This window comes from Hyperolius riggenbachi, chromosome 7 (assembly GCF_040937935.1).
Source record: "Hyperolius riggenbachi isolate aHypRig1 chromosome 7, aHypRig1.pri, whole genome shotgun sequence".
In the NCBI taxonomy this organism is placed as follows: domain Eukaryota; kingdom Metazoa; phylum Chordata; class Amphibia; order Anura; family Hyperoliidae; genus Hyperolius; species Hyperolius riggenbachi.
In genome coordinates, this window is record NC_090652.1 from 257,507,648 (window position 1) to 257,527,196 (window position 19,549).

Consider the following 19,549-nt stretch of genomic DNA (forward strand, 5'->3'; position numbering starts at 1 on the left):
CCTTCCTGACGCCTAACCCTAAAATCCCCCTTCCTAACATCATAATGTTGAAAACGATAAATTTCAAATTCAAAAAGATACATTTGAAAAATGAATGATTTCTAAAAACTAAACCTATAACTTTCCAATTTTTCCAAAAACTATAACTTTCCAATTTTTAAAATGATAAAAAAAATTCAAAAACTAAAACAGTAGGTCCCAGGCCTTAAAATAGACCACTCTAATTGCACCTTTGAAGTATTTGATTGGTTAATTTTTCAAGCTGCATGAATTTGCATAGAGCTGTTGCATAACCCTGTATGAATAGTATCTAGCCATAGTCAGGCCCACTACAGATCGTTGTGTTTTTGCTAGCAATTTGTAAAGTTTTAATAGCGATTTAATTTTAGTGCTAGCGATTTGATTTTAGTGCTAGCGATTGCAAAAGCTATTGCGATTAGCGATTGCAAAAGCTATTGCGATCAGCGATTGCAAAAGCTATTGCGATTAGCGATTGCAATTAGCAATGTGCAGTTTTGAAGTTCTGCAAGGGATTTTGGATAAGCTGCAAACTTGCTTTGAAGTAGCTATGTACAGTATAACAATTGAAAAGCAATTTTGCAGCGATCCTATAGGGCCCTAAGTGTAAAAGTTCCCTTAACTGCGGTCACTAGCAAAATAGTGCAGGCACAGCGATTGCAATTCAGCCAAATCGCAATTGCTCTAGTTGGCTCGCCTCCATCCACTTGCATTGGCATAGAAATTTTTGGAATGATCATCTGCAATCCCAAAGTGCTGCCGAAAGCACTCTAGTGGGTCCTAAGCCTTAAAGAGAATCTGTACTCTAAAATTCTTACAATAAAAAGCATACCATTCTATTCCTTATTTTATCCTGGGCCCCTCTGTGCTGTTTCTGCCACTCCCTGCTGCAATCATGGCTTGTAATTGCCATTTTTATGCAGTGTTTACAAACAAATGACATGGCTTCTAACCCAGAGTGTGATACGCTGAGAACAGCTTACTGTGTGACTCATGCAGAGCTTGGAGAGGGTGTGTAAAGCTTCTGCCAATGACAAGCAGTGCTGCACATTCCAGCCTAAGCCCTACAGAGACGACAGAGGAAAAAAGGTAAGATTTATTACAGAGACAGTGCAACTAGAAAAGGCTGCAGTAAGACAGACCACATTAGAACAGTAATAGGAACTTATAGGATAGAAGAAATAGGGCTCAAAATTTTGTTACAGAGTCTCTTTAAACTTGCACTAGGAATTAGCTGAATGTGGCAACAGATTTACAGCCCAATATTCCAGGCGCAAAACGTTATTTACATTTTTGAATAGTAAGAAAATGGTTTAGAAATCTTTTATGTTTTTATTGCTGTTTTTAGTCATTATAGGAGTGATTTTTTTATTTCTCTGAGACCTTAACCACTTGCCGACCAGGGGATTTTTCAATGATCGGTGCTGCGTGGGCTCTACAGCCCGCAGCACCGATCAGGAGTGCAGCAGGGCGATCAGACTACCCCCTTTTTTCCCCACTAGGGGGATGTCCTGCTGGGGGGGTCTGATCGCCGCCGGCTGCATTTGCTTAGCAGGGAGGGGCTCTTCAAAGCCCCCCTCCGCAGCGTTCTCCGCCGTCTTGCCGCTCCCTCCCTCTCCCTCCCCCTGTGAGCTGCGCAGGACGGATTTCCGTCCTGCGCATTGAAGGATAGGCTTCAGCCTATCATATGCCGGCGTTCCCCGGCCAATCAGAGGCCGGGGATCGCTGATCTGCCTTACGGCGCTGCTGCGCAGCAGCGCCGTATGATGTAAACAGCGGGGATTTCTTCCCCGCCTGTTTACATTTTGCTGGTGAGCCGCCGCTGTTCACCCTCCGTGAACTGACATGGAAAGGCCGCTCGATCGAGCGGCCGTTTCCATGGTAACCCGCAGACGACCAGTTTACGCCAATCGGCGTTAGCTGGTCGTCAAGAGGTTAAAGGAGCTTTCGGGACGCATCAGAAGTGGTGGCCTAGTGGGACAGGAAATAAAGAACAGTGTGAAAGCTAGCTAAATATTCTAATTTTTCCCCAGTCTGTAAAATATTATATGATTTATTTGTTGCTCTTTGCCAACCGTGGAGATAACTTTGAACTTCCTTTTTGGACAGGAAGTGGTAATCTGCATCAAAGTGGAAATTCAAGGATAGGATTACAGCCAGGTTGCTATGGTTGCAAAGAAGTGCAGTTTATGGTTACTATCAGTTTTGGATTCATAGCTGGCTCTGGCTGTAGACTGAAATGGAAAAATAATAACATTACATTTTAACACTGCTCTATACTAATGAAATTTAAAAAAAAATATGCAATTCCTCTTTAAGACCTTCCTATCAAGGCCACTTGGCAATACGTGTAGCTATATCCCCCTTTCTTCTTACCATTTGTCAGTATGTACTGTACAGCAATTACCTTGTGATCTTTCAACTCTGGTAGCAGATTACCTTTTTTTTAAAATGAGAATGAGATAAGCAATGTTGGGATCTTTGTACTGATTTATGAAGTCTTGACATGTTAGGTCAGTATGACTTTGTTGAAGTACACTGAAGCAAACATTGAATTTCCCAGTGTGAGTTTGTCATGATTTATACAGCTTGTCTTTTGACACCAAGTGACAGATCTGTTTAAAAAATACAGTTATCATATCATTTTGTTATGTCATGATTCAGGGAGTTGTAAAGAAAGCCAAGTAAGACCCTTTGAGCAGGATAAATGAGGTGAGGTACAATGGGCTCTGCATCCAATACATCTTTATTCACCGAGAAAAATAATAGTGATAGGCAGCAGTGATAATTGCCACCATCATTGTTGCGTTCAGTAGTCATGGATGCAGAATAATAACTGGAACTAGATTTATTTACAGTCTTCACAAGCTCTCTACATGAAGCAGTGGCTTTTCTCTGTAGAGGACACTTATCAAGAGTGTCTGAGACAAAATATTAGTACGGTAGGTTTTTAGAAATCCGTGCAGAACTGTCTCAGACAGCCTAAGAAATCACTAAATAGTGCAGATTCCTTCTTAAAGGAAACCTGAAGTGAGTAAAATTATTTAAAATAAACACATGATGTAGCTACAAATGAATATGACATACTAACCTCACTGTCAGTTCCTCTCAGAAGCTCACCATTTTCTTCTTACATTGATCCCTTCCAGTTCTGACAATATTTTGTCAGAACTGAAACATACCAGTTGCTGTCAGTTATATATCAGCTGCTGTCAGTTACAACTGAATGTGCAAGGTAATCTCCAGGTTTCCCTATAGCTCAAGTGGGTGATATTACAGTTTAACAGTGTGCTGACCAGGAAGCTGTTATGGGGTAATGGTCATTTTCAAAATGGAGGACAGAGAATTCCATTGATCTCAGTGGACAAATGGGACACAGGAGTGGAAAAAGACATTGAGGTGTAGACTACACAGAAGGTAAGTATGACCTGTGTATGGTTATTTTGACTTTTTATTTTCAGTCCAGGTTCCCTTTAAAGGGGTTCTTTCGCGAATGACGAAAAAAATAAAAAGTGGTTTATGTATAAACTATTAAACATCCTTCTAAAATAGCGTAAATAAAAAAAAAATGAATGGTTTCACCAATACAACATGTATTGTAAATAGTGACGGGTGACGGCTAGGAGGCTAATCCATTTGTTAGGGGTGTGTTTTTTTTTACTTTCTTTTCACAACCATAACTGCTGCCTACATAGTTTTCAGTGGTATAACCCACTTCTAGCAGGAATCGCTGTTATAGCCCTAATGGCTGAGCTCCTCTGAGCTACTGAATTTATATTGTTGCTTGGCAACCAGAACCCGCTGCAGAGACTCGTTTGTAAAAAGAGTCATAAGCAGCTGGGAGAATCAGTCCCATCTACACCATATAATTCTTTGTCAGATTCGATTCAATTTGATTCGATTCATTGATATGATTTGATTCAATCTGACATGTCCGATTCATGATTCGATTCAATTTGATTCAAATTGAATCAAATCATGAATCGGACATGTCAGATTGAATCAAATCAAATCAATGAATCGAATCAAATTGAATCGAATCTGACAAAGAATCATATGGTGTAGATGGGACTGATTCTCCCAGCTGCTTATGACTCTTTTCACAAATGAGTCTCTGCACTGGGGTCTGGTTGCCTAGGAACAATGTAAACACATTGAGCAGCTCAGCTGTTATAGCCATTAGGGCTATAAAGGTGATTCCTGCTAGAAGTGGGTTATACCACTGAAAACTATGTAAGCAGCAGTTATGGTTGTAAAAGAGGATAAAAAAAAAACACCCCTAACAAATGGATTAGCCTGCCAGTCCTTCATAAGTCACTATTTACATTACATGTTGTATTGATGAAACCATTAATTTTTAAAAAAAACTTTTTACACTATTTTAGAAGGATGTTTATTAGTTTATGCATAAACCACTTTTTATTTTTTTCCTCATTCGCGAAAGAACCCCTTTAAACTGTTAGGAATAGGAGGAGTAAATTAGGAAGGTCTCTCAGGCAGTGGTGTGTGAGGAAGATTACTGTTGCTGAGGTAACCAATATATCTGCTGTCAGCAAGCTCTGAGTGAGGTGGGAGGAGCCCTTCACAAATCACATTTAGCCTGCACTGCTGCACTATCTGGAACACTGCTATGAAGCACTTCTTAATCTGCAGCAGTTTAGGGATGGATTTGCACTTTTCTTAACTGTAGTGCAGCTCTAGAAATCCACGCTACACTGCCGGTATTACGTAGGATTTGAGAAGTTTCTTTCTATCATGCAGAACAGTTCTTCTACTGATTAGAACAGTTTTAGAAGAAAAAACTGTTGGTAATGCTTTGATAAATCTGGCTCTGTCTCTTAGCCAGGCAGATAACAGGAACCAACGATCCACAATAGTCTGGATAAGCTTATGCAGGCATGTAGTATCACAGGGCCATCTACAGGCCAGATGTATGAACATCGTAATCATGGCCAGAGAAGTGGTAGCAAATCAACGCATCCACAACATGAAAATAGAAATTTAGGCCAGATTGCTAGCGAGGTCAGCTGTAATTCTTAGATTTGTACAGGCCTAGTAGCAATAATGTCTTGCATTATATATTTATTTAATAAAAAATATTAATGGTTTGGCAAGAATGTTGCGGCAAATGCTAAAGAGTAAAAACAATGATTTAACGACAAAGATCAGGATAGTTAAGTCCTGATTCAGGCTTATGTTTTAAATGCATGCTGTGTGAAATATCAGACTTTGCTATAAATAATGGTTTCTGTATGGCACATAAGCAGTTTTTAATTATTAGTTTTTTTTAACTACCTGGACGAGTTTGCACAGCTTTTTCCTGTGCCAATATCAGATGCTGCTAGCCTAAGTGAAAAGCAAGCCATCCAAACGCTTCCTCTCTCTGTCCAATCACCACCCACATGAGGAAGTCAAGGAGGACCAGGCATGGGAACAAGCTACTCTTTTCACTGAGAACAGAGCTAACCCTGAATACGTCCTCCATGTGTGAGGTCAGTTGATGGTTTTGTGCACGAGAAGCACCTCCCTCTCTCCTGGCAGCTCCATACTTAAAGGGACATTGAAGCCAGAGGTATATGGAGGCTGCCATATTTATTTCCTTTGAAGCAATACCAGTGGCCTGGCTGTCCTGCTGATCCTCTGCCTCTAATACGTGTAGCCACAGACCCTGAACAAGCAAGCTGATCAGATGCTTCTGACATTTCTCTAAGACATTACAAGCCACGTGTTTGTTTCTGGTGTGTGATTCAGACACTATTATCCATCTTACCTTCTGCTGCCCCATCTACACATTTATTACCAACATTAGAGGGAACCTGAATTGAGTAAAACACATGATGTACCTGCAAATAAATATTAGATACTTACCTCACCATGAGTTCCACTCATAGGCTCACCCTATTCTTCTAACAACGATTCCTTCCAATTACATCTAGTTCTAGTCAGGTGGAAGCCTTGGGCCCTTTTCCTCTACATCAGTTGCTGTCAGTCATGACTTCAAGGACAACTGATGTACAAGATCTCAAAGAAACAGCAGGTGCTACACAGAGAGAGGCAGTCAGGAAAACAGAACTGTAAGCCGGAGACCATTGGGCTTTACTTAATGCGTTCTGCAAGATAGTAGTCATTGTGAAGCTGGAGATCACTGGTGAACGTATATTTGTGAGAGAAACACTAACAGCACTATGTAAGATAGCAGCACAGTAGCTGAGAGCTTGGCACTCAGGCCTTGCAGGTCCATGGTCCTGGAATTTATTCTCACCAACACCATTATTTGAATAGAGCTACGTTGTGCTCACAGTGTTTGCATGTGTTTATCTCCAAATGCCCCAAAACATACTGGTACATAATTGGCGTATGCCCCTAAATTGCCCCTGTAGATGCAGGGATATTGTGAGTCCTTCTGATGGACCAGTCCAGGAGCAATCTGAATGCTTCAAAGGCCCCTATTACATTCACTTTTCTCCTGAGTTTTTTCCTTGGCGATATTTTCACACCTTAATATAATGTATTTTATAAGAACACCAGAATGGGAGGGGGTGGGGGAAGGTTCAGATTTACTTACCTGGGGCTTCTTCCAGCCCCCTGCACTGCAGTAGATCATGTCCCTAACTGTAGTTCGATCAGGGGAGTTGCTAGCCCCAAAGATCAGTGGCACGTGCCCTGGATGTTTTCTGGGGTGCCCCGGATGTCCCTCAGGCAGAGTCAGTTGTGCTGCCTCAATGGCGGGCATACTGTGAGCTGTGGTGCATCAATCGGGGGTATGCCAGGTGCTGTGGTGCCTCTATGTGGACATACTGGGTGCTGTGGTGTCATGATGGACACTGTGATGCCTTTATTGGGGCATGCAGGGAGCTCTGGCTCCTCCATGGGGCAAGCTGGCGGTTGTGGTGTCTGAATGAGAGGCCCGTGGGAGCATGGGAGGGGATCCACTAGAAGGTCAGGGAATTCTATGGGTTTACTGCCAGCAGAAAGCCAGACCAGCCAGCACAGAAGCCACGTAACTCTGCCTAATAATGTTTAATGGGGCACTATGGTGAAAAATTGTAAAATGTAAAATATGTGAGTAAAATGAGCCATACATTACTTTTCTCCTATGTTGCTGTCACTTACAGTAGGTAGTAGAAATCTGATAGAAGCGACAGGTTTTGGACTAGTCCATCTCTCGATGGGGGGATTCTCAGAGATTTATTCATTTTCAAAAGCACTCAGTGAATGGCAGTTGCTCTGTCCAACTGCCAAAAAATTGTGCAGTGAGCAGGAAGGCTGGCCAGCATCATTGTTTAAATCCTTTTTAGGGAATATGTTTATAAAGAATAAAAGCCTTGCTGAGATTTTCCTATGAAGAGATGGACTAGTCCAAAACCTGTCGCTTCTGTCAGATTTCTACTACCTACTGCAAGTGACAGCAACATATGAGAAAAGTGATTTATGGCTCATTTCACTCTGGAAAAAAACGTACTTCACATTTGTCTATGTTTGGACATATTTTACATTTTTCAATGGTTCGCCATAGTGCCCCTTTAAGTGACACCATCTATTGATATGATATGCTGCATTTTTTTTTTTTTTAGTATCAACCTCCCTGGCGGTATGATATGCGCGGCTGCGCGGCCGCGGGAGGGTTTTTTTCACCTTTTTTTTTTTTTTTTAGCATGTAGCTAGCCTAGCGCCAGCTACATGCTTCCCCCCTCCATGCAGCGTCCCCCCGTACTAACCGATCGCCACCGGCGCCGCTTGCCCATAAGGAAAGACGGGATTTCCTTGAGGGCTTCCCCCGTCGCCATGGCGACGAACGGAGTGACGTCATCATCGTCGCCAACGTCGTGACGTCACAGGGAATCCCGATCCACCCCGTAGCGCAGCCTGGCAGCGATTGGCCAGGCTGCGCAAGGGGTATGTGGGGGGGGCCTGTATCGCGTTGGGTAGCGGCGCATCGGTGGCGGGTGGCGGCGATCAGACCAAACACGCAGCTAGCAAAGTGCTAGCTGCGTGTTTGAAAAAAAGAATTATGCAAATCGGCCCAGCAGGGCCTAAAGGAATCCTCCGCGGCGGCCTACCCCGTGTCCAGCTTCATCCATCATTTTGCTGGGTAGGCCTACCTAGACTGCTGCTAATTTCATGTAAATTTGGCTCCACCCGTGACCACACCCACATTCTGGTGCGTGGCCAAACCCAATTTCCGGCTGAAGTGCCCATAAGTGCCCCGGATCTTATCAGATCCTAGCAACGCCCTGAGTTCGATTCTCTCCAAGGTGCTGCTGCTAGAAGTTTTCCAATTTGAACTCTGATTAGGCTACTGGGAACGCACAGTCCTGTCCACACACCACCTCGATTGGCCTGATTGTGCTCCAGGGAGCATTCTGCACTTGCAAACACATAAACTGTGCATGTGCAGAATGTTTGCATGATGGAAGAGGCGCTTGGATGGACCCGTGCATTGTTTGCATGATGGAGGAGGAGCTTGGATGGACCCGTGCATGTGCAGTGGTCGGATCTTTTGTAGTGGGCAGCGGCACCCTGGAACTACAGTGAGGGACCTGATAAATTGCTGGGGGCTGAAAGAGGCCCCAGATAAGTACATTTGATCTCCCACTTGCTTCGGTATTCCATTAAGCCTGCAGCAAGCAGGAAAATACTCAAAATATTCTTAATATTACTTTTTGTTTTACTTTTTGGTACTGTTTTAGTAGCAAAGTGCTGAATAGTTATTTTGCATCAAGAATGAAAAATAATTTCCGGCGAGTCAACACTAGAGAAATGTTAATTCAATAAGAGCCCATGCAGCAGTATGCAATAGTCAGACCTCTTTAACACTTGCTTTGCAAGTGGACATTGTGTTAGCGCAGTTTTACCGCAGGGTAACGCAATGCCAAGGCAATGTGGCCTAGTACACTTACCGCATTGGGTTGTACAACAGCGCGTGACCGCCGGACTTCCACAGCGACGCAGCTGCGACGGAAGTAATGAAAGTCAACGGTCAAAGCAAGTATGTTTGTGGCGCATGGGTGGAACAATACGGGAATCCCAGTGATATACTTTCTGCCCAGCAGAGAGTACGTCCCATTGGTGAGGGACGACGAGGAGCTCGCGGGGTGGGGTGGGGGGGGCTTTGCGCTAAGCATTTTACCCTGTCGGTGCACTCTGCCACAGGGTCATATGAATGACGTTGTATGCGTTGCGGTGCAATGCGATGGGGGCGGAGCATTGCAACACAAAACAAAAGCACTGGCCAGGTTTTAATCCAGCTTTAGAGCTATTACAGTTAAAAAAACTAAAAAAACACACAAATACAGTACATAAAACCCATCAACAACAAATAAGATGTCTCGGTGCGGTATAATCACAAACATATTTATTTTTCACCTCAACTATACAGAGGAGCACAAATAGATAAACAGATAAGGATAACTAATACACAAAATAAACAGATATGATTTTCAATCAGATAAAAACAGATAAGACATGAAAACAGATAAGGAGAGATAAATTGCGAGTTAATAAGTAAGTTGAGGTAATTCAAGACAAAATATTTGTGATCCGACCCTGTGACTGAACATCAGCCTCAAGAAGAAAGTAGTAAACTTCCCCAGCAAAAGCAGATGGATTGATGGGCAGGACATAAGCCTGGTGCTGTATGGATGTATGGGGGGACAGATACATTAATGATCTCTGTTGGACTAGGTGATACTGATTGATTTCTTTGCTGGTTAGTAAAGTAAAGACATTGCAAAAACAACTTTATGAGAGACAAGCCCATTTATTTTAAGTTATAATAATAATAACAAAACATTTTAATCTGTTACAGCAATAACTACATGGAGAAGAAAAAGGCTGCTACATCAGGTAAAAATTAGTTATTTGATATTTCTCAGTACAATTGTGCCCTGCTGACCCAAAATGTTCTTGGTGTTGTTCTTTATAACTTAGTTACATACTGGTGGTATTGGTATACTATCCATAACCTATTAGAGATGGCTCAAACGGTTCGCCGGCAAATGGTTCCCAGCGAATTTCGGTGGTTCACGTTCGCAGTGAGCCGGAAGTTCGGTTCGCCCCCATAGTGCATCATTAGGGTCAACATTGTAGCCAGTCAGGCTACACTCCCTCCTGGAGCCCCACCCCCTCTTATAAAAGTCAGGCAGCGTCAGGCATTGGACTCACTCGTGTGCCTGCAGTAATTAGAGAACGGAGAGCTGCTGTGCAGAGACCTATAGCGAAAGCTTAGTTAGGCTCTTGTAGGCTTCTTAGCTTGCTCCTTGCTGATTCTTATTGCTAAAGAAGCACCCCTCAACGGCTCTTTTGAGAGCTAATCTTGTTCTTGTGATCTATTTTTTTTTGTGTGTGTGGCCCACTTGCATTATATACAGCCCTGTCAGTCAGTTACAGCTGGCATTTGGCCCCTTGGTGGTATAATTACTACTGTGCCAAGTGCACATTATAATACTTATCACTGCATATACCTACCTGTTGTTCACAGTGCACCCACCTACCTACGTGAGCGCACGGAGTGTCACTGTGCCTGTTCGGGACCTGTCTGTGTGTGACAGGTGCACATTGTAATACCCATCACTGCATATACCTACCTGTTGTTCACTTCAGTGGACCCACCTACCTACGTGAGCGCACACAGTGTCACTGTGCCTGTCCGGTACATGTCTGTGTGTGACAGGTGCACATTATAATACCCATCATTTCATATACCTACCTGCTGTTCACAGTGCACCCACCTACCTACGTGAGCGCACGCAGTGTCACTGTGTCTGTCACTGAGAAGTCTCCTAAGTCACAAAAGTGTTCAGTACCTCACCTTTATCAAAATGAATGAGGCATGGATCCCGGAAGGCCACTGGCCGCCCGAAGACTAAGTCAGTCCCCACACACAGCATCTCTGCCTGCACGCCATGTGACTGCCTGCCCCAAGACTAAGTCGCTCCCCACACAGCACCTCTGCCCGCAGGCTGCTTGACTGCCTTCTCTGTCACCACCAACAGGGTCCAGGACTCCAGGTGGATTCCTGAATTTTTAAGGCCGCTGCTACCAGCGGCCGCTATACTACTTTTTCTGGTGCGTGTACATGCCTGCCTAATTTTTCTGGCTGCACTGCAGCTGCAACAACAAAACTAAAGGCATGTACATGTGTAAATTCCCCTTCGTCTGAATGTCGAGACATTTAGACCTGATAACCCATTGTCCTTCTAGAGGAACATGCTTCTTGTAAATGACTTCATAATTTCTCTCCGAGAAACTATGCTTAAAGAGACCCTGCATCTCAAGACTTTACTAGACTTTAGTACATGAGGCCTAGAACTCAAGTATACTTACATTCTAACATACAGTAAAGTATTATAAATACAGTATTGGCCAGGGGAAGATTTTATTTACATTGTAAGGACAAAAGCCTGACCGCAGATTTTGCTCTGCTTTATGGAAAGCTTAAAGAGACACTGAAGCGAAAAAATTATGATATAATGATTTGTATGTGTAGTACAGCTAAGAAATAAAGCATTAAGATCAGAGACATAAGTCTAATTGTTTCCAGTACAGGAAGAGTTAAGAAACTCCAGTTGTCATCTCTATGCAAAAAAGCCATCAAGCTCTACGACTTTCAAAGTCGTGGAGAGGGCTGTCTTCTGAAGTTTATTATCTCAACTGTCAGTGAAAACTTTTCTTTTTCTCTGCCAGAGGAGAGGTCAATAGTTCATAGCCTGCTCTGAAAAATTAATTTAGAATGCTGAGTAGTGTGTAATGTGCACATATTAGAGAATGATGCAATGTTAGAAAAAACACTATATACCTGAAAATAAAAATATGAGAATATTTTCTTTGCTGCTAATCTTCTAGTAATTATCCGTAGTACACAACCAATTCATTATATCATATTTTTTTTTTCGCTTCAGTGTCTCTTTAATGACTGCTGATGAGAGTCACATGATCAGCTGAGCAGCAAGTATAGTAAGTGAAGGGAAAATAGGTGGGGCATTTCCAAGAAAGCAGAAGGTGATTGGTTAGTCATCTCAAAGGGTACCTGAATTGACATGTCACATGATGAGATAAGCATGTGTATGTACAGTCTCAGTCTTACAAAACAAGTTGATGTATTTGGAAAGAAAGCTATGGCAAATTTAAGTAAGGTACTAAAGCAGGGGTGCCCACACTTTTTCGGCTCGCGAGCTACTTTAAAATTTGCCGAGGCCAGGAGATCTACCAACGTCTAAGCACGCCCCCCCCCCGCGTAGGTTAGCCAGGTATATGTGCCTGCAGCATAGGTTACGTGCCCTCAGTATAGGTTAGCCAGGTATATGGGCCCCCAGTGTAGGTTAGCCAGGTATATGGGCCCTCAGTGTAGGTTAGCCAGGTATATGGGCTCTCAGTGTAGGTTAGCCAGGCATATGGGCCCTCAGTGTAGGTTAGCCAGGTATATGGGCCCCCAGTTTAGGTTAGCCAGGTATATGGGCCCCCAGTGTAGGTTAGCCAGGTATATGGGCCCTCAGTGTATGTTAGCCAGGTATATGGGCCCTCAGTGTAGTTTAGCCAGGTATATGGGCCCTCAGTGTAGGTTAGCCAGGTATATGGGCCCTCAGTGTAGGTTAGCCAGGTATATGGGCCCCCAGTGTAGGTTAGCCAGGTATATGGGCCCCCAGTGTAGTTAGCCGGGTGTATGGGCCCTCAGTGTAGTTAGTCAGGTGTATGGGCCCTCAGTGTAGTTAGCCGGGTGTATGGGCCCTCAGTGTAGTTAGCCGGGTGTATGGGCCCTCAGTGTAGTTAGCCGGGTGTATGGGCCCTCAGTGTAGTTAGCCGGTTTGTATGGGCCCCCAGTGTAGGCTAGCCAGGTATAAGTACCTGCAGGCAGTCAGAGGAGAAGAGGCGTCGAGGAGAGACTCTGGCAGGCCAATGGGATGCAGGGGAGAAGCGGCGGCGAAGAGAGAGGCGGCGCGGCCGCTACGTCATGGCTGGGGGTGGCGCCGGGTACGTTACAAGCACGCACGTTGCAGGCTGCCCGTCGCCACCCCCAGCCATGACGTAGCGGCCGCGCCGCCTCTCTCCTCGCATGCATCCTTATTGGCCAGCAGCTAAACACGAGCTGCTGGCCGCAACAAATTTTACGAGACGCGGCCGAGAGGCCGCGATCTACCAAGAAGGCGGTCGCGATCTACCGGTAGATTGCGATCGACCTATTGGGCAGCCCTGTACTAAAGGATATAGATGTCACTTTACCAACAAACATCAGGATAGTTAAAGCTATGGTCTTCCCAGCAGAGGCGTTGCTAGCCTCAAAGATCAGTGGCACGTGCCCCGGATCTATTCTGGGGTGCCCCGGATGTCCCCCAGGCAGAGTCAGCTGTGGTACGTCAATGGTGGGCATGCTGGGAGCTGTGGTGCATCAATCGGGGTATGCTAGGTGCTGTGGTGCCTCTATGTGGGCATGCTGGGTGCTGAGGTGGCATGCTGGGCGCTGTGATGCATTAATGGAGGGTATGCTGGGTGCTGTGGTGCATCAATCGGGGTATGCTAGGTGCTGTGGTGCCTCTATGTGGGCATGCTGGGTGCTGAGGTGGCATGCTGGGCGCTGTGATGCATTAATGGAGGGTATGCTGGGTGCTGTGCTGCCTCTACGGGGCATCCCGGGTGGCGTGGTGACTTTATGGGGCATGCAGAGAACTGTGGCTCTTCTATGGGGGTATGCTGGGAGTTGTGGTGCCTCAATGGGAGGCCTGTGGGAGCATGGGAGGGGGTCCACTAGAAGGTCAGGGAATGCTATGGGGGAACTGCCAGCCTGCCCAGCAGAAAGCCAGACCAGCCAGCACGGAAGCTAGGTAACTCTGCCTAGATATGCTTAAGCGACACTGCCTATTTATGTGATATGCTACAATATTTGGAGAGGGGGCATCAGCCAACATTTTTTTGGGCTGTTAAGTTCATGTAAACTTGGCTCCATCCATGACCACACTCATATTCTGGTGCATGGTCACACCCATTTCCTAGCTGGAGTGCCCAAAAGGGCAACGCCCTTGCTTCCCAGAAGTGAAATATGGCAACCCTGTGAATTCTCTTCATGCCCTAAGACCGCCCCCAACCCCAGTACCCCCCTCCCTTAGGGTTTCGCTGTTACAGACAAACTGTATACAGTATTGAGTTACAGCCTCTTTAATGTATCGAATTTGCACAGCTTAATGTTCTGTACTTTGTGATTACAGTACTGTATATTGTGTGTCCTATTTCATACTTAAAGAGGAAGATCACCTGACAGAACTAAATATGTCAACACCAGTGATACATTTCTGAATGTAAATCAGGAAGAGGAAATATTTTACAATGAGCAAAAACTGACTAAATAATCTATCAATGAATATTGTAAAAAATAACCAATTTTATTAACTATGTTATTTTCACTTCAGTAGTTCTTTAACCACTTCAGGACATGCAGTCTCTGGCCCCTTAATGACCAGAGACTTTTCTTGCAGAAAACAAGCTGTGATCACTGTGATTGAATCACAGTGATCACAGGGTCAGTAGCCAATGAAATTGGCTCCTGACTGAGATACAGAGCTCTAAGCAACGTGTACACACAAAGGCAGAAATTGAAATGTACGCCCTGATAAGCGGACATAAACGGCGTAGATTTCAACTACACCCATCCAGAAGCGGTTAAAGTGAACCAGAGATGAAGCACCCTCATGTATTTTACTATTTATATCAGTGGGAACATTAGAGAAAACACCTACCCTGCTCTCTGTTTCATTCTTAACTGCTCAGCCTGCGTGTTATCAGCCCTGATAAAATCCCCCGACTGAGAATTTAGACTATTAAATCTATTAAGTCAAAATAAGTCTATTAAGGAGAAGAACTATAGATACAAGTGTTATCTCATCATCTTATCAGTATATTTTCAATTCAGGTTTATGAAATTACATAATGGACAGATCACTGAACTGTGCGGATTGTGGGGGAGTAGGTATTTTGTACATTAACTATTCATTTTGCCCATACTCTAACTTTTCTGCTTTTTTATTGTTATTTTTCAGATGCAGAACTACAACAACTCGCAGATGGGTAAGCATATAGAAAATGTGAGGTTAGTTAATTAAACCTGGTGTCAGACAAATAATCTACTTTAGTTTGGCGAAAATGGGGAACATACTCGATCCTCTAATTTTTTATTTATATTATATTTCATTTTTATTTAATTTTAGTTTTCTGCTTCTTCATACTATCCACAATGAATTAGATTTGGCTGGAAATCAGCCTTTAGAAACAACACACGACATGATTAACCTGATAGCATTGAAGTCTCAGATGCTGGCATCGTAATGGGTTTCTTCTTCTGTTGGAATGAGAGAGAGAGAGAGAGAGAGAGAGAAAGACAAACATTGGGCCAGGCAGTTCCTTCCAATACAATTTCTCAAAATGCCAAGATCGATGGAAACATTTTTTTTAACCAATTACCTTTATTTAATTTAGGTCTGGAAAGAAAGCAAAGAAGAAGAAGGAAAAAGAAATTCGAGTGGGGTTCTTCCAGCTGGTAAATATTTGTGGTTCTAACGTTTCTCAATACATGATTGATGGCTGCTTAATAGGTAAATACAGACGAGCCAACATGTCTACAGAAAGAATAATTGGGTGTTTAAAGTCTTCACAAACGTATATTTAAAGCTCAATGACAACATTTTGTTTGTCTTTCTGTGCCACTATGGTCGTTTCCAATTCGACCGCGGCTCCCGTTCTGCTGCGTAGCCGCAGCATGCCACCCAAAATTGCACTGCAGTGCGATCAAGATGGCACTCCACTGAAAAGATAGGCAGCATTTCCCCGTCCCTCTTGTATGCAGGGAAACACTGGGGCTCAGTGGAAATAGGCCCTTAGGCACCTGACACCTAATACTAAGTAGGGTACTTCACCTACCAAGTCCTATTTTGTTCACCTGATGATCCCCTCCCACCCCAAAGTTCTTATAATATCATCATGCTGGAACTTCTGGCTGGGACACCGATTGCTTCTAGAGAGGGCCATCACATTACTGTAGAGGCTGAACCCTCTGCTGCAACCAACGGGTGGTGATATGGTTTTAAGGGAGAAGCATTTTCCTGAAGTAGGGCTTATAAAGAGAGTCTTAAGCCGTTTTAAAAATCAATTTTTACATTGTATTTAGTTTAAGGATCCTTACTAGACCTAAAACGCTGCATTCCCGCAGCAGAACAAGGGCTTTACCCCCCTCAAATCCCCAGGGCAAAAACGGGGGCGCATTTCCTGGTAGAGGCAGAGCTTTCTGCAGTAGCTCTGCCTCTCCTCGCATCAATCCCCGCTGATAGCCGCCTCTTCCCGCCCCTCTCAGTCTTCTTTCACTGAGAGGGGCGGGAGAGAGGCAGAGATCCGCAGTGGGTTGACGCTAATGGAGGCAGAGCTACACCAGTAAGCTCTTCCTCCCTGGGCAGCAAAATCCATGACCAGGAAAGTCAAAAACCCATGTTTGGCCGCGGGAATGTGGCGGTTTAGGTCTGGCAAGGTTTCTTAAACTAAATAAAAGGTAAAAACTGATTTTTAAAGAGGCTTCAAAGTCTCTTTAAGTGTATGAAAACTGAAGCTTTAGTAAAAAAAAATAGTGTATGTACATTACTATTTTTAAGTCTGTTTTAAAATACAAGCATGTCACTGCTATTTTTAATTACAGAAATGACTCATTACCAGACACTTCTGCACCTCTCTACTACTTATCATGCCAGGGTAATTTACAACCAGGGAGAGGAGAAGGATTATCAAAGCATTAGGAATATTATAGAAGTGCATATTTCCAACAGGGATCAGCAGACACTGAACTTATTTTACTATTATTACACAGACAGACAGGCCTGGATTTACAGGAGCCTATAGGTATAGATGCCCTGGCCCTCTAACTTCGCCTTCCATGAACCTACAAACTCCCACCAAACCGCACGTGTGCTGGCTGGCCCAGCTGTCACTTTTCCCTTACTTCCCTTGCCCGTCATAGGTAGCTACTGGTGTCCCTTAGAGTTAGGTAGCCTGAGGTACCCTTAGTATTAAGTATCTAGTAGTACCCCTGACTGAAGGGAGTTCCTGTCAGTAGAATGCCGAGAGCTGGGTGAGTAACCTCTCATTCATGCTCTATATAGAGAAGGAAGGAGGGAGGGAGGCCATAGGGGAGGGGCATGAGCCGCCTTTCCATCATTAGGTGCCTGTAGACACGTGCATGCAGTGCCTTATGGTAAATCTGGACAGCTTAAAGGGTACCTGAAGGGAAAAAAAGAAGTATTATTGAAACCTCAGTAGTGAGAAGCCTCTAGATAATTTAGAGGCTTCCCCCAAACTCTTTAACTCCATTGCTGCAGTACTGGGACCCTCTGAACATGGTCATATATGTTCTTGTGGATGTGCTCCTGTCCATGTAGGAAAGTGGATGCACTCTGCAGGAGAGAGTATAACCCGCGCCTGCACAGTAACATGGAGTCCGTGCATGAGTGGCTGTGTTCTACTGTGCAGTTGCATGCTGTACTTGTGCCTGCGCAGTGCAGCTGCACTAATACACGGACAGGGGTGCCATGGCTGTGAACTAGAAGAGGGTCTCATCCAGCAGCAGACTGGTCAAGGAGAACTCTGGAGGCCTCTGGACCATCTAAAGGCTTCCCTCTATGTAGGCAAGTATTTACATTTTTTTTCAAAGTCACAGGTTCACTTTAAAACAGGTTCAGCTAACATTGCAAGCGTATTATATTATTAATTAAAACACAATTTACAGCCATGTATATATGATTATTGGGTTAATTTGAATCTTTTATTGTAACAAGAATAGCCAATCAAATATGATCTACTTACCTTCCACCTGAATCTATTGGTAGATGATTTTGGATTTATCATATGGATAAGTAAGTACATATCTGTGATTTGCCACATATAAAGTGCCCCTGTAGAATACTGTACTCTGGCCCGCATACACCCTTGTGTAAAATGAGTGTATGGTACCTCTAAATTGGAAAGATATATTATGGGCCCGAAGCTGGAATAGTTCCGTGATTAAATTACTATCACCCTTCACCTATCATTCAATTATTATTTGGAAAAGAGTTTGCTTTAAGTTTCAGTTACAATCGAATCCATCCCAACTACGGTAGTTGAAATTCTTCACAATCCTGAATGTTTGGTGGGGCAAGCTGAACTGAACTTTGGTTGGTGGTCTAGACACAATTTAACAACCTTAAAACAGTTGTTAAATAATGGCAAGATCCCCTCTAAGCAAACCATGTTAGTAAATTTAGCAATTCCGCCCTCTAAAATGTTTAGATTGTGTCAACTGCATCATTGACCTCACTGGACAAAATAGGTCAAGAAGTTCTAAGCTCTTCCTTCGAATCTATGGGCAGCACGGTGGCGTAGTGGGCAGCACGGTGGCGTAGTGGTTAGCTCTCTCGCCTTGCAGCGCTGGGTCCCTGGTTCGAATCCCAGCCAGGGCACTATCTGCAAAAGAGTTTGTATGTTCTCTCCGTGTCTGCGTGGGTTTCCTCCGGGCACTCCGGGTTTCCTCCCACATTCCAAAAACATACGGATAAGTTAATTGGCTCCCCCTAAAATTGGCATTAGACTACAGTACGTTCACTACATAATATAGACATATGGCAATGGTAGGGATTAGATTGTGAGCTCCTTTGAGGGACAGTTAGTGACAAGATATATATATATATATATATATATATATATATATATATATATATACACACTGTACAGCGCTGCGTAATATGTTGGCGCTATATAAATACTAAATAATAATAATAATAAATGACAGACCCCCCGAGAAAATGTATTTTGTCCATCCTTTACTCTATCCTGAATGCTAGAACCCAGGATTCTAAATTCTCATTTCAGCTAGATTGGGAAAAGGACCTACAAACCTACTTGTTTTAGGGGATGTCCAGATATAGGCTCTTTACATCACATATGGTGGTTCTGTCCGGTGGTGGCTTCTATTTGGCAAAAATTAACTCGTAAGATTAGAAACATCTTAGTGACTCACTTAGATGTAGATTCAGCTATTTGTCTATTGGGCTTGCAACCAGAGCATATCACTTGTGCACAGCACAAGCTTATTCAATTCATAATGAATTCCGCTAAAACCTACATTGCTTCACAATGGCGACAAACCAATTTAATTTTTCTAAGAGTGCTTTCCCTGATACATATCACCATGTTAAATGAAAAAATAAAAACAAACCTATCTGACGGGACTGATCATTTTGAAAGAGTCTGGCTCCCCTGAATACAGAATGCATCTTCATGGTATCAGAAGTCTACTAGATACTTTTTGAAGACTTTTCCCCCTAAAGTTGTTAAATTGCTGTACAATTTTGCTAAATCCAAGCTTCTTCCTTCTCTCTCTTCTCACCTATCCCAACTGAGGCCTTGTGACACAGGCGACCACTGGTTCTTAGTTTTATATTTTGTTCTGTTGTATTTCTTACTGATTTTCTCAATCATAAGTATAGTCTTGATAAAAATTAAAAATATTTTATAGGTAGCTCTGTTT

The 19,549-nt window shown here is 43.5% G+C and overlaps 1 protein-coding gene across 3 annotated transcripts in view; it reads left to right on the plus strand.

Annotated features, from left to right (window-relative positions):
• The first annotated feature begins 4,214 nt into the window (after positions 1 to 4,214).
• The window catches only part of LOC137524985 (bile salt export pump-like), a 196,114-nt gene continuing 180,779 nt past the window's right edge, over positions 4,215 to 19,549 (plus strand). Inside the window, exons 1-4 of one of the 3 annotated variants that reach the window (XM_068245584.1) lie at positions 4,215 to 4,251; positions 9,827 to 9,864; positions 15,045 to 15,072; positions 15,481 to 15,541. In XM_068245584.1, coding sequence (XP_068101685.1) covers positions 9,837 to 9,864; positions 15,045 to 15,072; positions 15,481 to 15,541 — 117 coding nt within the window. In that variant the 5' untranslated portion in view covers positions 4,215 to 4,251; positions 9,827 to 9,836. Of the gene's footprint in view, positions 4,252 to 4,466; positions 4,549 to 4,651; positions 4,740 to 9,826; positions 9,865 to 15,044; positions 15,073 to 15,480; positions 15,542 to 19,549 lie in introns of those variants that run through there. The other 2 variants (XM_068245585.1, XM_068245583.1) reach the window with 2 other exon arrangements.